Source organism: Sapajus apella, unplaced genomic scaffold (assembly GCF_009761245.1).
Source record: "Sapajus apella isolate SASKATOON/1434 unplaced genomic scaffold, GSC_monkey_1.0 scaffold72, whole genome shotgun sequence".
NCBI lineage: Eukaryota > Metazoa > Chordata > Mammalia > Primates > Cebidae > Sapajus > Sapajus apella.
The window spans coordinates 10,936,016-10,952,227 of NW_022437012.1; the positions used below are offsets into that span (position 1 = coordinate 10,936,016).

General features: G+C 35.3%; 1 protein-coding gene across 23 annotated transcripts in view; it reads left to right on the forward strand.

Annotated features, from left to right (window-relative positions):
* Positions 1–16,212, forward strand: part of R3HDM1 (R3H domain containing 1) — a 187,056-nt gene that overhangs the window by 85,744 nt on the left and 85,100 nt on the right. For 22 of the 23 annotated variants that reach the window (XM_032250691.1, XM_032250704.1, XM_032250702.1 and 19 more), the window contains 4 exons: positions 3,552–3,666; positions 4,717–4,795; positions 14,156–14,215; positions 14,299–14,439. In XM_032250691.1, coding sequence (XP_032106582.1) covers positions 3,552–3,666; positions 4,717–4,795; positions 14,156–14,215; positions 14,299–14,439 — 395 coding nt within the window. Of the gene's footprint in view, positions 1–3,551; positions 3,667–4,716; positions 4,796–14,155; positions 14,216–14,298; positions 14,440–16,212 lie in introns of those variants that run through there. The other variant, XM_032250710.1, reaches the window with a different exon arrangement.

Here is a 16,212-nt window from a genome sequence, read left to right on the forward strand (position 1 = left end):
GAATATTGTGGTTATTTAAGAAGCCATGACTGATCCATGACATGTACATCTTTTTTATAAAGCAAATATCATTATACATTTGGTGATTCAAACTAAAACTTTTATACTTTCCCTTGATTTACATGATACCCTCGAAAGCCTATTACAGATATTGAGAATAATTGTCACATATTTAGAATTGTACCGTTTTTAAAAAGCACTACATTTTTTATTGCTTCAAAAATGCAAGGAAAATGTTTTGAAATAGATTGTTGTCAATGAAATGTACTTAAAAATCTGTTTGCTTTGACATTTCTTTGCGTCAGAAACATAGGGCTGAAAATTAATTTGTGATTTTTTTTTAATGTAGCTACATGGGAGATAGCTGTATGCATGTTTGATAAAATAGATATATTTTAGCAATAAAATAGACTTTCTAGCAAAAAGCAGAAATACAATCAAAGTATTTACTAAATCCTTGCTTAGAGAACATTTTCAAATACTAACCTTCGGGTTTTGCATGGTTGTGAAAAGACTGAAGAACTATAATACAATCTGAAAAAAAAAAATCAGTAAAATTGTTTTTTGAAACAGCACTTTTAAAAAGTTCTTTTAGCCGGGCACCGTGGCTCACGGATATAATCCCAGCACTTTGGGATGCCGAGGCAGGTAGATCACCTGAGGTCAGGAGTTTGAGCAGTTTGGCCAACATGGTAAAACCCTGTCTCTACTAAAATTACAAAAATTAGTGTGTGTGGTGGTGCATGCCTGGCTACTCAGGAGGCTGAGGCAGGAGAACCTCTTGAACCTGGGAGGTGGAGATGGCAGTGAGCCGAAATTGTGCCATTCCACTCCAGCCTGTGTGACAAGAGCAAAACTCTGTCTCAAAAAAGAAAAAAAAAAAAGTTCTTTTGTACAAGTTAGAGTAAAGAATACACCTGTTTGAGATGGAGTAGTAGGCACTGTAATGTTTTCGAAAATCCATTTATTTGTTTTGTTGACCAAAAAACAGATTTTATACCATCTTAGCCTCATAACAGTCAAGGATGACCTTTGTTTTTTCTAGTGCATTTTACCTATTTTAAAAATGTTCAGGGAGAAACTGTTATGGTACTAAATTGGCTAGTTAAAATTTATATGAGGAAAAAAATAACAGGAATATATGTTGTGTATTGATACATACATTATTGATTATAGATAATTTCTTGTGTTTACAGTTCAAAAAGATGAGTTATGACATATGGATAATAAAAGGAGCTATGTCACAATTCAGTTATTTCCCCATCATATATTCTTTCTCAGTTTCTCTTAGATACAGCAAACTTTTTCTTTTTGGATAATAGTCTATGAATAAAATCCTCTGAATAAAAGATACTTCTTTTAATAGGAAGTCTTTTTCCAAACCTTGAGATAATTAAATTGCACCTGAGTGGAAATTGGAAAATAAATTATTTCTCATGAAATGTGCTAGTATCTAATCCTTGATGGTAGACACCCTTTCCAACTAATTTGCTTGATTCAGAATGTGATTTTTGAGGAATTAATCTGGAATAAAATTCATTATTCAAAAAGTGGAGAGGCAATTAAGAGAGAGATGTCACTTGTATCTAATGAGAGCTTGTGAGTAGGAAGTGACCTCAATGACAGATGTCAATGACAGAGTGAATAGTAAAGGAAAAGCAGCTTCCTATGGAGAGGTAGCTATTATTCCAGTTATTTATAGTCAGAAGATTTTGTATATAAGGACATCAGCATTTAAAATGTATCTTGTCTATTCACTACTGAAAACTAGGCCAACTGAAGACAAGACCTCAGCACATTAAGACTACAAGATTTTAAAAATATAATTCCTTTTGATAAAATAGTTTAATATCTGTAATTAAAACATATAGCTGGCCGGGCACGTTGGCTCACACCTTTAATCCCAGCACTTTGGGAGGCCGAGGCGGGTGGATCACGAGGTCAAGAGATCGAGACCATCCTGGTCAACAAGGTGAAACCCCGTCTCTACTAAAAATACAAAAATTAGGTGGGCATGGTGGCGTGCGCCTGTAGTCCCAGCTACTCAGGAGGCTGAGGCAGGAGAATTGCTTGAACCCAGGAGGCGGAGGTTGCGGTGAGCCGAGATCATGCCATTGCACTCCAGCCTGGGTAACAAGAACGAAACTCCGTCTCAAAAAAATATATATATAGCTTTTTGAGGAGAGCTTAGAAATGAAATCTGCTACTCACTGGAAGTGCCATTTAGTGAAGATCGAAGAGGAGGTAGTGTGAAATCTCTTCTCCCAGCCTGGATTTCATTGGGTTCCTCTTGGGTAACCAGAATAGAAGATAGAAGTCAGGAAAACTAAATATTATACTTCTGAAAAATAGTTCTGGGATTCATTTCTAGATACCTGTTTTACAGTTAAAAAAAAAAAGAGTAAATAAAGTAGGTTGGAAAATGAATCACAATAAGAAAAATTACTTACTGATTAATGACTGTAAGGAATTTTCTAATGTCTTTGGTAAACAAGACAGAGAGAGTCATAAAGCAAATGTTTGTCATCTTAGTGAAAACTGCCATTGTGCATCATTTGCCCTATATTATGAACACAAATTTGAACTGATATGATGTAATAAGAGATGAAAACAGCAGGTAGTAGTCCTATTGGGGTAAAAAAAAAAATCTATGTGTCTGATTGATGGTTTTCATGACTATAGAACAACAGTATAATTTAGTCTAAAAATAGGCTACACCTTTTCTTTAGTAAAACTGATGTAGAATTTATTATAGCTTTCTTTGTAACTTTACCTAAGTAAACAGACATACATGAATTTTACTTTTTCTGTCTGTGTGGATTAATTTCTAGTAATCCCTTTGGGTTCTGGAATTGCATGTAATGACATTGCTTCTAAAATAAAATGTGAATTAGTTCTCCATTTCAGCCTTATAGAATGTGGTTACTTTACAGTTAAACATTACATATCTGTAAGGATACGGTCTTGTTTGAAATCTTTCTAAACAACTTTGTGGTGATTGAAGGATTAACAGTGATATATGAATCTCAAAAATGAAATAAAGTGTGCTGTTTATTTTGGAAATTTTTGTACTTACATTTTTACATGGAGAACAAAGGAGTGTGTGATTATAAAGGCTACTCAGAAACCTAATTTTTATTAATCATTGCCTTGACTCTTACACATTTGTATTGTCCCGCTTGATGATAATTATTGCTTTTGCTTGGCATCTTCATTGCAAAAGTAGGTTAAGAAGACCCGAGTTCTCATCCTCCAGGGATTTTACAAGTTGATGCACTTAAACTATAATAGGAAATAATTAGTTTCTCTAAAATAATCTTGAGAATATGTTTTAATTGGTATATTCAACTCAGAACACTAAGTTTTAACATTTTATATAAAGTATTTGATAAAAGTGGTATTTTTAAGTTGTTTTTGAGTTTGAAGATTCCAGTTTGGTAAAATAATCTTTTTGCTCTGTACAATTTTGTGTTACTCAAAAAATAAAAATGTGTGTTATTAAATGAATTATGTTGTGTTTTCATTGAATAACTGACTTTGCTTTCCAACAGGAGAAAATTCAGATCCAGTTAACACAATCATTTGAGAAAGAAGAGAGGCCCTCAAAAGATGAAGCAGGAAAAGAAAAGGCCAGTGATAAGTTGCCCAGAAAAATGTTATCAAGAGGTTTGCAGTTCTTTTTTTTTTTTTTTTTTTTTTTTAAATAATTTTGCTATTAGTCATTCCATCCTTTACCTCTCGAATAATTATATGTAATATATCTTTATGTAAAATGATACAGAACAGAATGGAAGGATGATATCTGGGCAAAATTGTTGAACACAATTTTATATATCAGTAAGACATTTCAGCCAAAATTTGCAACACATAACAGACATTGAGGAAGGGAAGCATCTTAACTCTTACTGGTCCCTCACTCATAGTAAAATACTAGAGTCATTATAATTTATATATTGATTCCACTAAGGATATTATCACTCTTTAATTCCTTACGATACAAAGAGCTGATGCCATAATGAGTAAGTGTATCCAGTAAGAATATTCTTGGAAACAGAATGTTTATTTTTCTTAATTTTGGAGGATCTTCACTATAATCTAACATTGCAGACTGCAGATCAATAGAAATGCTTTTTAAATTTAAAAACTCAGTCACCTTGGCCAGTACTATAAATAGTATAAGGATATTATTATATTTAAGGAGAAGATAGCATGAATATTTGAAAGTATTTTGAAAGCAAGCCATTTTTTAATAGACCTGATAAAAATCTAAAATTCTTTTACATTTAAAAATTCTATCTACCTCCAAATTATTGCCTCCATTTGTATTCATATCTGAACTAAGCTGTCTTAATTTGCTACAAATGTAGTTAATTATGTAAATCATTTAAATATTTTACCCATGGAGGCATTTTAAACATGAAGATGTGGTGAGTATATAAAAGAATCTTTAAAGAATTTAGAGGAAATTAAATAGACATATATGAGAGGTTAATTTTTTTAAGAATGTACATGGACATGCAGTTATATAAACTCTTGTCATGCACATTAGATCTGAATAGAAAAATTGTCATGTGAGTCCATTGTAACTTTTCCTACTTTGTCATTTTTTTCAATGTGGGGCATCTTGTTTTATATAAGATATACATCATATGTAAAAGGGAATGGGATTTGTTTTCAAACAACTTTATACTGGGTTTTTGTGTTGTTGTTTTTTAGATTCCAGTCAAGAATACACTGATTCAACTGGCATAGATCTACATGAATTTTTAGTAAATACATTAAAAAACAATCCCAGGTAAAAATTAAATTTATAAGGTTTCCATTGCTTCTAGAGTGCCATAATTTTGCTATATATGTTTTCATTATTGAGTTAGAGTATTAGAGTAAGACTGCAGATATTTGAAGTAACACCAAAAACATTTTAGTTTTTCAGGGCAAAGATGTTGGTCTAGTATATGCATCTTTTTGCATTTTGCATGTTACCATGATGTACGAATTTTGGGAAACACAGAATCACTAAGATATTTAGACTCTTAATTTAGTTAGTTATATACCATTAATCATGAGAAAAAAGAAAAATATCTCATCATAATGCATTCAACCAAATAAGAACTTAGTGTATTCACTTATTATTAGTTTTTGAACTTTTTAAATGCAAAATTTTTGTTCTTTTTTGCTGAGTTTATAAGCCATCAACCCAAAGATTTTTGAGGTGTTTATTTGAGTCAGTACTTTAATTGTGAAATCTTTAATTTTGTCAGATCCCTAAATGAGTAATTTTTAACTTTTTTGACAACTCATAACCACTTTGAGGCATTCTCCGTACAAAAATGGCTACCCACAAATTATCTGACCAATACTTTCATCGAGGAAAGTTACCAAGGGGAAGAAATCTTCCTCTAAATGTTAGCTTTCCATAGTAGTAGGTATTTGACATACATTTAAGTAAAAATAAAATAATGTCACTAGATATAGGCCATAGAAAATATGAGAGTTGTTCATCTCTTATACAGCCTTGCTTCAAGATAACCTGTTTTTATTCAGATGTATTGTATTTAGTACTATCTTGACTTTCTGTTTTGTATTTAATATCAACGTGAAAGAGAATTACCAAAAAGGAAAGTGGTCTCTGTAATAGGAGCTGAAGGATTATAGGTATGGAGTTAGAAGATAGGCAACTCTGCTTGACTTTTTTTCCTTCAGTTCAAGTTTATTCCTCAGTAGTCTCAACAGAAAGATAAATTTATGAGTCTGTTGAACAGCTCTAACCATGTGCCAAGCATTGTGCTAAACACTGTAGATATGAAAAGGAGTGAGATAAAAGTCTGACCCTACAGTATTCACTGTCTGTATACTAGAAACAGACGTGATAATGAAAATAGAACAAATGTAAAAGAGGTTTACAGGTGATTTAATAACCAAAAGAAGGGCCCCAACCTCTGAAAGAATTTGAGAATGTGTGGGTCAAGATGGCCAGAATGTGTCATTGCAAAGGTAGTGCCTAAGTTGAATCTTGAATTAAGAGTGTTTTGGCCGGGTGTGTTGGCTCACGCCTATAATCCTAGCACTTTGGGAGGCCGAGGTGGGTGGATCACCTGAGGTCAGGAGTTCAAGACCAGCCTGGCCATCATGGTGAAACCCCATCTTAAAAAATAAATAAATAAAAATTTTAAAAAATAAATAATTAATTAATTTAAAAGATTGGGCCTCTTTATTTAAAAAAAAAAAAAAAAAAGTGTTTTAAATTGGGGCTGTCCATACAGAGAAGCATGGGAAGGGCATTCCGGATAGAGACTAGAGGATTGCCAAGGCATAGCTGTGTGAGAGGAAGTGTTATATCTAAGGAAGGATAACATTGTACCCTCTGGCTGTCACAGGCGTATGGCAGGTTGTTCTAGACAGTAACAGTAATGGGGCTGGTGAGGTATGAAACATGGGTCATATCCAACTGTCCTCAACATAGAATAATACCAGTACCCTAAGGCAGTATGGAAATGTGAGGGGACCTTTTGATTGTTGCAGTGAGTGCAGCATGCTATTGGGAAGCCAAGGATGCTAAAAAGACCTATAAAACAGCAATGAACAATGAAAAATTGTCTTGAAATGCCGTTAGTGCATCTATCAAGAAATACTGAGTATGGCATGCTAAGTTAAGAAATAGTTACAGGATTTTAAATAGGGCCATGCCATAATGAGATTTGTGTTTTGGAAAGATTACTTTGGTGTATTAGAAAGATTATTTTGGCAGAGATAACTGTGAACAAAGACAGTGGCTAGGAGACCATAGAGAAGAATGGAGAAGAAAAGGTACATTTGAAAGATACTTAGAAAATACTATGGTAGGACTTGATGATCATTTGTATATGGAAAGGCAATGGGGACAGTAGACTGGAACAGAATGGCCAAGTGCTAAAGATAGCAAAAACAGGGCACGGGGGCACAGTGGCACATGCCTGTAATCCCAGCTACTCAGGAGGCTGAGGTGGGAGGATTACTGGAGCCCTGGAGGTTGAAGCTGCACTGAGGTATGATCTCATCACTGCCCTCCAGCCTGGAACCCATCTCTAAAGACAGATTGCCGAGGAATCCCGAAAACATTTGTCCTGGAACTCAACCAAAAGCAAACAGTTTCACAGAAAATAACAGCGTAGGGGTTCATGCCTGTTTATCCCAGCACTGTAGGAGGCCAAGGCAGGTGGATCAGCTGAGGTCAGGAGTTCAAGACCAGCCTGACTAACATGGTGAAACCCCGTCTCTACTAAAAGTACAAAAACTAGCCAGGCATGGTGGCGCATGCCTGTAATCCTAGCTACTTGGGAGGCTGAAGTGGGAGAATTGCTTGAACCCGGAAGGCAGAGGTTGCAGTGAGCTGACATCAGGCCGTTGCACTCTAGCCTGGACAACAAGAGCAAAGCTCCATCTCAAATAAATAAATTAATTAATTAAAATAAAATAACAGAAGGATATGAAAATAGAAGTATTGTAAGATTGTGAAATATATAAATTTGGTCTCTGTCCCTGTTTCCTAGCGTGCAACTAAAATGCCTGTAATCTCCAAAGAGCTGTCTTTTTGTATACTAATGTTGACAGAGCTTTAGGATAGGGCTGGTCCCTGGAAGGAGAAAGGCATGATTAGAGGGTTGGGACTTCAGCCCCTGCTTCCAACCTCCTGGATGAGGAGATTGATAAAGGTCAAGTTGATCTCCACTAACAATCATGCCTACATAATGAAGCCTTCATAAAAACCCAAAAGGACAGGTTCAGAGAGCTTCCAAAAGCTGAATACATGGAGGTTCCTGGAGGATGGCAGGCCCCAGGAAAAGCTTGCAAGCTCCATGCCCCTTCCCCTTACCTTGTATGCATCTCTTCATCTTTATCGTTTATAATAAATGAACAAATATAAGTGTTCGGTGATCCACTCCAGTAAACTAATTGAATTCAAAGCAGGGGTCATGGGAACCCCAACTTGAAGCTGGTAGATCCAGAGGCCTAGATTTGCAATCGGTGTCTGAAGTGGGGCGGTCTCGGGGACTGATTCCTAAACTGTAGGATCTGACACTGTCTCCAGGTATATAGTGTCAGAAGTGAATTGGAGGACACCCAGCTGGTGTCCGCTGCAGAATTGCTTGTGTGCTTGCTGGTGGAGAGAAATCTCCACATTTTGGGGGTCATGGAAGTCTTCTGTGTTGATTGTCATGTTGGTGTGAGAACAGAGAGAAAACATGATTCAAGAGGTTTTCCAACACAAGTACCAAAAATAATTCATTAGATTCCGAAATTAGAAGCTGTTGGCTATTTTAACAAGTCATTTCACATTTGGAATAGGATGGTGGAAACTAGAATTCAGTGGGTTGAGGAATAAGTGGTAAGGTAGGAAATTCATAGCTAGTGTAAGTAAAACAAGATCCTAGACAGGCAGATTTTTTTCTTCTCTCTAAACCTGTGGGAAAGACATCAGCAAAGAGCAAAAGATTATATATAAATTTTTATGGATTCCAAATTATGTTTTGATTGTGTATTTTTCCTCTATAGATGCAAACTTTTATTTTGTTGTTGTTGCCCGGTCTGGAGTGCAGTGGCGTGATCTCGGCTCACCACAACCTCTACCTCCCAGGTTCAAGCAATTCTCCTGCCTCAGCCTCCCAAGTAGCTGGGATTATAGGCATGTGCCACCACACTCAACTAATTTTGTATTTTTAGTACAGATGGGGATGTCTCCATGTTGGTCAGGCTGGTCTTGAACTCCCGACCTCAGGTGTTCCGCCCACCTCAGCCTCCCAAAGTGTTGGGATTACAGGCGTGAGCCACTGTGCCCGGCTGATGCAAACATTTTTAAGTTATCCACATCGACACTTTTTAGCTGTACAGTTTAATGGTTTTTAGTATATTCAGTATACAGATAGAAGCACTATCACCACAGTTTTAGAACTTTGTTATTGCCCCCAAAAGAAACCCCATGCATTGTAGCTATTCCTATGCTATGGTAATAATAGTAAAACTGATAAGAGATGATCCCAACCCTAATATATTTTCTGTTTCTGTAGATTTCCCTGTTCTGGACATCTCATATGAATGAAATTATATAATATGTCATCATTCATGACTTACTTTTATTCACTTAGCATGTTTTTAAGATTCATCAGTATTTTAGCATGTATAGGCTTTTTATTCCTTCTGTGTATGCATTTTTATTTGAGCAAATATACATGTGAGGCTGGGCGTGGTGGCTCACACCTGTAATCCCAGCACTTTGGTAAGCCAAGGCAGACGGATCACCAGAGGTTGAGAGTTCGAGACCAACCTTACCAACGTGGAGAAACCCCATCTCTATTAAAAATACAAAAATTGGCCGGGTGTGGTGGTGCATGCCTGTATTTCCAGCTACTCAGGAGGCTGAGGCAGGAGAATCACTTGAACCTGGGAGGTGGAGGTTGCTGTGAGCCAAAATCACACCATTGCACTTGGCCTGGGCAACAAGAGCCAGATTACATCTCAATTTAAAATATATATATATATACAAGTAAATAATGCATGTAATAGCTAATGTGTAAGTTACTATTAATGTCATTGTGGGTTTAGGAAGTTGAAGCTAATGTTAAATTTTGTGAGAAATAAGGTTTGCTGAATAAATGACTCGGTATTCTCTCTCAGTGAAGCATGCAACTAATTTCCAGATATACCTGGTACACAATTAGTTAGAAGTAAAGCAAATTCTCACTGAGCTTTCGGGGTTGAATATTGCCTGGAGAATTCTACTAGATGTTAAGCAGATTTATTTTTAATGATACGAAAATTTAGTCAACCTTTCCATTTTGGATCACTTTTATTTAACAATTTTTTTTCACATCATTAAATCTTCATTATCTTGTTCATAGCCCAATAAATAAACTAAATTTCAGGTGTTAATAAGTTAGCTGCAATTTCTGGGTGTCTGCAATATTTTCAGAGGCTATCCTATTAAATACAGTCATTAATGAATTAGAACCTAGGAACCTGAAGGAGTTGTTAATAAAGATTTCACTCACTAACATAATTTTATACCTATTTTTGTGTTGCTTTTAGCCATATTGTATAAATTTATATATAGAGATATGGATGGTGCAGATAACTGTATTGTGTAACTAACAGGATAACAGTACCATGGGTTAATTCTGACAATGGATTTTTTTTAAGTATTTTGTTTTGCTCTAGGGAACATCATGTATTTGTTTGCTGTTTGTAACATCTTCTAAAAGTTGTTTTTATTGGAGGTATTGTTTAAGTCATTTTATTTCTTACCTGTTACAGAGATTTGACCAAGGTCATATGAAACATTGGGTAGAAGGTGGTCAAACAGAAGCATTACTCTTTTCTGCTTTTTAAAATTTGCCACTGGTATAACAGCTGTTACCTCTTTCTCCAAAATTACTTCTGGAATAATGACTAGAACACTAGTAACTGAAAGATTGTTAGCCCTTCATTGTAGCTTTTAGTAGTTGTTTATTAATTACCTTTTTTTATTCTTTAATAATTAACAGCATGTATCAGTTCATTTTAAAGGTTGTATGATAGAAGTTTTACTTTGTGCCTACTTTTGGATGGTTTTGGCTCACCTACTAAATATCAATATGCTTTAAGAAAGTAATTTGTAAACCTCTTAGTTTCAGTCTAATATGTAGGGCCCCTATAAAGGATTAGTAACCTTTAACTTATCACTATTACAAAAGTATCTAACCTTAATTCCAGATTTGAAAATTTGAAAGCCTGTATAAGCTACAGTATGAGATAAAAGGCAGAAGGTGCAAATCTTAAGACCTCAGGAAAGTTGTCTTTTTTTTTAGCAAGTGCTACTAAAAGCAATGTATCTTTTAGAAAATAAGTGGCCCAGATAATCTAAAAATCCTCTGCAATCTATAGATCTGCATATTAAGGGAGAGAAAGCTTAACTTTGTATCAATGGCTAGTAAAATTGTTAGATTTTATGTTATTTCATGGAGATAGTGGAAATTTCAGTGGCAGTACATTCACTGGAGGACAGTTAAAATATCTTATACCTGCTGTTTAGCTCAAACACGGAAAATCAATATAAATGTACTGTTTTATGAACTCCAAATAAGTTGCCTGCTTTTTATTGTTTTTATGAGTCGGAGTTTTGCTCTTGTTGTCCAGGCTGGAGTGCAATGGTGTAATCTCGGCTCGCCACAACCTTGCCGCTCAGGTTCAAGCGGTTCTCTTGCCTCAGCCTCCCGAGTAGCTGGGATTACGGGCATGCATCACCATGCCCGGCTAATTTTGTATTTTTAGTAGAGACGGGTATTTCTCCATGTCAGTCAGGCTGGTCGCGAGCTCCCGACCTCAGATGATCCACCTGTCTTTGCCTCTCAAAGTGCTGGGATTACAGGCATGAGTCACTGCACCTGGCTAGTTGCCTGCTTTTGATTCTCGTCTTTATTTTTTTACAATAAGGCAATATGTAAATATAAAAGTTACTAAAAATACTGTCTCAAGATAAATTAACCCCAAAAGCTTGGATGAGGCTGTGCACCGTGGCTCACGCCTGTAATCCTAGCACTTTAAGAGGCGAAGATGGGCAGATCACTTGAGATCAGGAGTTCAAGACCAGCCTGGGCAACATGGTGAAACTACATCTCTACTAAAAATATAAAATTTATCTGGGCATGATGGTGCGCACCTATAACCCCAGCTACTCTGGAGGGTGAGACAGGAGAATCACTTGAGCCCAGGTGGCGGAAGTTGCAGTAAGCTAAGATAGCACCACTGCACTCCAGCCTAGGCAACAGTGAGACTGTCTCAGAAAGAAAATAAAACTTGGATGAAAGAGGATCTTATAGTTTAGTAAATAAATCCTTTTTTTGGGAAAACTTTAGGAAGTAAAAATTCTTTACCCTCCCCCCAAATTTAAAAAAACAGAATGCTAAAAAGTGCTTCTGGATACTATCTTATTTCATACAAAATATATTTGTTGAACCCTTTTATATACAAGTAGTCCAAAGCACTATATGACAGTAATTGTGATAAATGCTGTTAAAATATAAAAGAAACGATTCCAAGAAAGAATATGAGAATGTGTTTCACCAAAGGGGGAACAACATCATGTTCAAGGTACCTGATAGGAGCTTGGCAAATATAGAAATAAACCAGGATGATAACAGTTTCGTGAGTTCAGGTCAGGAGAAGAAGCGGAGCTGGATAAAGACCAGTTCATGCCTGCCTTGTACATATGTGTAGTTCTAAGAGCAGTGAGAAACCTGTGATAGATTTAACCAAGGGAGTGATTCGTGATCACATACGTGTTCTTAAAAGATTGTTATGCATGTTTAATGTAGAATGGATTAGAAAAGATCAGAGAAGATACAGGGAGACAGTAAACTCCTGCTACAGTATTCAAGCCAAAAGTCCTGATTAGTTGGATCCAGGATTGTGGCAGTGGAAAAATAAATCAAAGGTAGATAAAATTTGCAGTAGTAATTAACTGTACAGGAGGATTTGGAAAAGGATGATTAAAAAAAAAACAAACCTTCCAGAGCAGCCTGACCAACATGGAGAAACCCTGTCTCTACTAAAAATAGCAAATTAGCCAGGCATGGTGGCGGCTGCCTGTAATTCTAGCTACTGGGGAGGCTGAGGCAGGAGAATCGCTTGAACCCGGGAGGCAGAGATTGTGGTGAGCCGAGATCAAGCCACTGTACTACAGCCTGGGCAACAAGAGAGAAACTCTGTCTCAAAAAAAAAAAAAAAAAAAAATCAAAAAACTTCTCATGCTTCTAGTATCATACTGACTAGAAGATGGTACCACTTACTGAAATGGGAAATACTAAAGGAAAAGCAGGTTTGGAGACAAAACTGAATATTGCTATAATTTTTGTAAAAATGTAGTTATGTGTTCAGCTTGGGATTTAAAATCACCAGATAGACATGTTTTTCTTTTGATTTTGTTAAACTAATATAAAAATGTATAGTTAAATATTTTAATGATGCAGGGGGAAGTTATTACTTAGTTTTGTGAAACTTTTGCAATATAGGAGGAGAATCAAACACAGGTCTGATGTGTGTAGACTTTAAGGTGACCAAATCAGGGGCTACCAATTCCTCTGTTAAAATTGAGTAATCTGCATAGTGTCTATTTTAGGGAATCATTAATCTCTTGGCCTCATTTTCTTGATCTATAAATTTTGGAAGACAAAACTGAATGATTTGTAAAGCTGCTTCTAGCTTTAAGGTTCTGTAAGTTACTTTTTTTTTTTTTTCACATGTACGTGAAATTTCCAATTAGCACAGGAAAAATCTGGATCCATGTTCTTGGTGTGTGGGCAAGAAGGTCCGTTGGGTAGTGATACCATTAATTTGCTGCAGCCTAAGTGCACTAAATAAGACTCTAGTGATCTAAAGGAGCACATACAGGTACTCCCTAGAGTTCTTATTTATTTTATATGTTGGAGGTGTTTGGTTCACTTACATTTTTATGGGAAAATTTTAAAATACGTAATAGCAGTTTATAGAATGGATTGAAATGTCCTCTTCTGAGTTAGTGATATAATTAATACTTCTTTGCTGTAGTCCCATCTACATACTCCTATTGGATTTCCATAGGAGTATTCCTGTTGTTACTGGCATTGCATGTTCTTTCGAGTACTGTTTCTATGGTGTTCAGTATGATAACAGCCATGAGCCTAACTAAAGATGTCTGTTTTTCTGTTTGCTCTCCATTTTATTGAATGAGAAAATTAAAACTAAAATGCTCTTATTATCCATACGTTCACAGAGCAAACTCTAATATAGTAATACCTAGTAGATCAAAATACATTTAAGTTCCTTCATTATTTATAAACAAAAAAAATGAATTTAAGAATAGTCACATGTTGATGATTGTTAAAGTTGGGTGATGGGTACATCAAAATTCATTACACTATTCTCTACATTAGTTTATGTGTGAACGCTTACATAATAAAAAGTTAAACTAAAAAAATCATCTTTTATTGTTTTAAAACATTACTGTTTTAAAACATTAATAAATATTCTAGCATCAAGATTGGGATAGTCATGAATGTATAGTTTTTAAGGGGTAAAATTTAGCTGTATAAATCATAGCCTGTTGATGTTTGTGATTACTTTATTGCTAAGTTTTACATATAAGAGTCTTCATATTTTGTTTCAGGGACAGAATGATGCTGTTGAAATTGGAACAGGAAATTTTAGATTTCATTGGTAATAATGAGTAAGTCCTGACATTTAACAAGAAAAGAAATTGTCATCACCATTCTCCTTGACTTACTAAATTGGGTTTTCTTGTGCTTCTAGGTCTCCACGTAAAAAATTCCCCCCAATGACATCTTACCATAGGATGCTATTACACAGAGTAGCCGCTTACTTTGGATTAGACCACAATGTTGATCAGAGTGGGAAGTCTGTCATAGTAAACAAAACTAGCAATACAAGAATGTAAGTGTCAAGAGATGTAACTACATATTATATATCTAAACAATAATACTTTATCTTTCTATAGTACCTTTCATCTGAGGTTTTCCACATGTTAGAGCAGTCTAATTAGGTTTCATGATAACCTTGTGATAGGATTGTAAAACACATTTAGTTTACTGGGAACAAAACACATCAAATAAGGTCTATGAATGAGGAATGGGGCATGTGGTAATAAATGAAAACCCAGAGGACATGATATCAGTGATGTCTGACAACTACTCTTAGGAATTTTTTAAATTAATTTAGATAGCTACCTTAGTCAAATTTGGAAAAAAAAAAAAAAGAGAGAGAGAGAGCAGACTCTGTCCTTAACACCCTCACATTTAATCTTCTGCCAGTTTACCATTCTTTCCAAAAGCCTCCAGATTTACTCCTTTTCTCTCACAATTCTTAGGAAAGTGAGACTGTTGGTTAATGCAATATCATCCATAGTGCTGTCTTCTTCCTGGGCTATGTATGATTCACTGAGGAAAAATTTTAAAGAGTTAGGAGGAGCTTTCGTTTTAAGAATTAATTGCTTTATAGTGTTGCTGAAGTAAATCATCATTGCTGTTATTTGGGAGCAGAAGACCCAATGCAGAGGCACCCAAGTTATAAAACATACACAGCTCGTCCATTACATCTTCTGCTTATTTATAAGGCTAATCCTAAAGCAACTATCTGAGTTCAGCTAAAATTTATATTTTGGTGGTAATTTGCCTATCAAAAGGAATTTCAGTTTCATATGAGGCAGCAACAAGTCTGTGGTAATGAATAACAGTCAACTTCAGATGGCATAAATAATCCTTTTTGATTCATTAGTTTTCTGTCTTTCCAGTAGCAAGATTTCTCCCAGGTTCTTATCTATGAGTGATTTGATTTGCATGATTATATTTAATTCATCTATGCCTTTTCTGATTTATGGCCTTTTATCCTTATAGCTGCCATATCACTTGCTGGAACTATTGGTTTTCTTCCATTTTAAATAGTCTTTATCAACTAAGTAGATATATTTAGTATTTTTAAATGATTGTTCCTATACACCCTCACATTTAATCTTCTGCCAGTTTACCATTCTTTCCAAAAGCCTCCAGATTTACTCCTTTTCTCTCACAGTTCTTAAGAAAGTAGGACTGTTGGTTAATGCAATATAGTGAAAATAGATGGGTTTAGACAGGGATCTTTTCTTTCTATAGGGATTAAATGTTACCAAAATGTGAGTCTGATTTAATTTTCATTAAAATTTAAATTTTCATATCCCTTAGTCTTTTTAAAATATTCTTTTCAATTAGTCTTTTTCCAATCAGTTATATCATGACTACAGCAGGATAGTAACCATTAAGCTATGAGCTGAGCTAGAGGTGAATAGAACTATAATGCATTTAACCAGTACCTCTCAACATTACTCAGAGCTGCTGGATACCCAAGCACATATACATTAGCAGGCATTTTGACTAACATTTTGACTGATGACTCTCTAAGGTTTTCAATACAGTGTAACCTCAGTTATTTGAATTCTATGAATGATACCAGAAAGCTTTAGGGTTCTCTTTCTGAAGATAATCAAAAGTTAGGCTCAATAGAGATGTTTATAATATACTTAAAGCAGTATGGGTCAATAACATAATTATAACCAGACATTTCAGATCATTGAAGTTACACTGTATTCTTATTTTATATCTTCTGGGATATAAAGAAGGTTGTAAATCAGAAAACCTTAGAGATCTGCTCCACATTGAATAAAAACAAACTTAC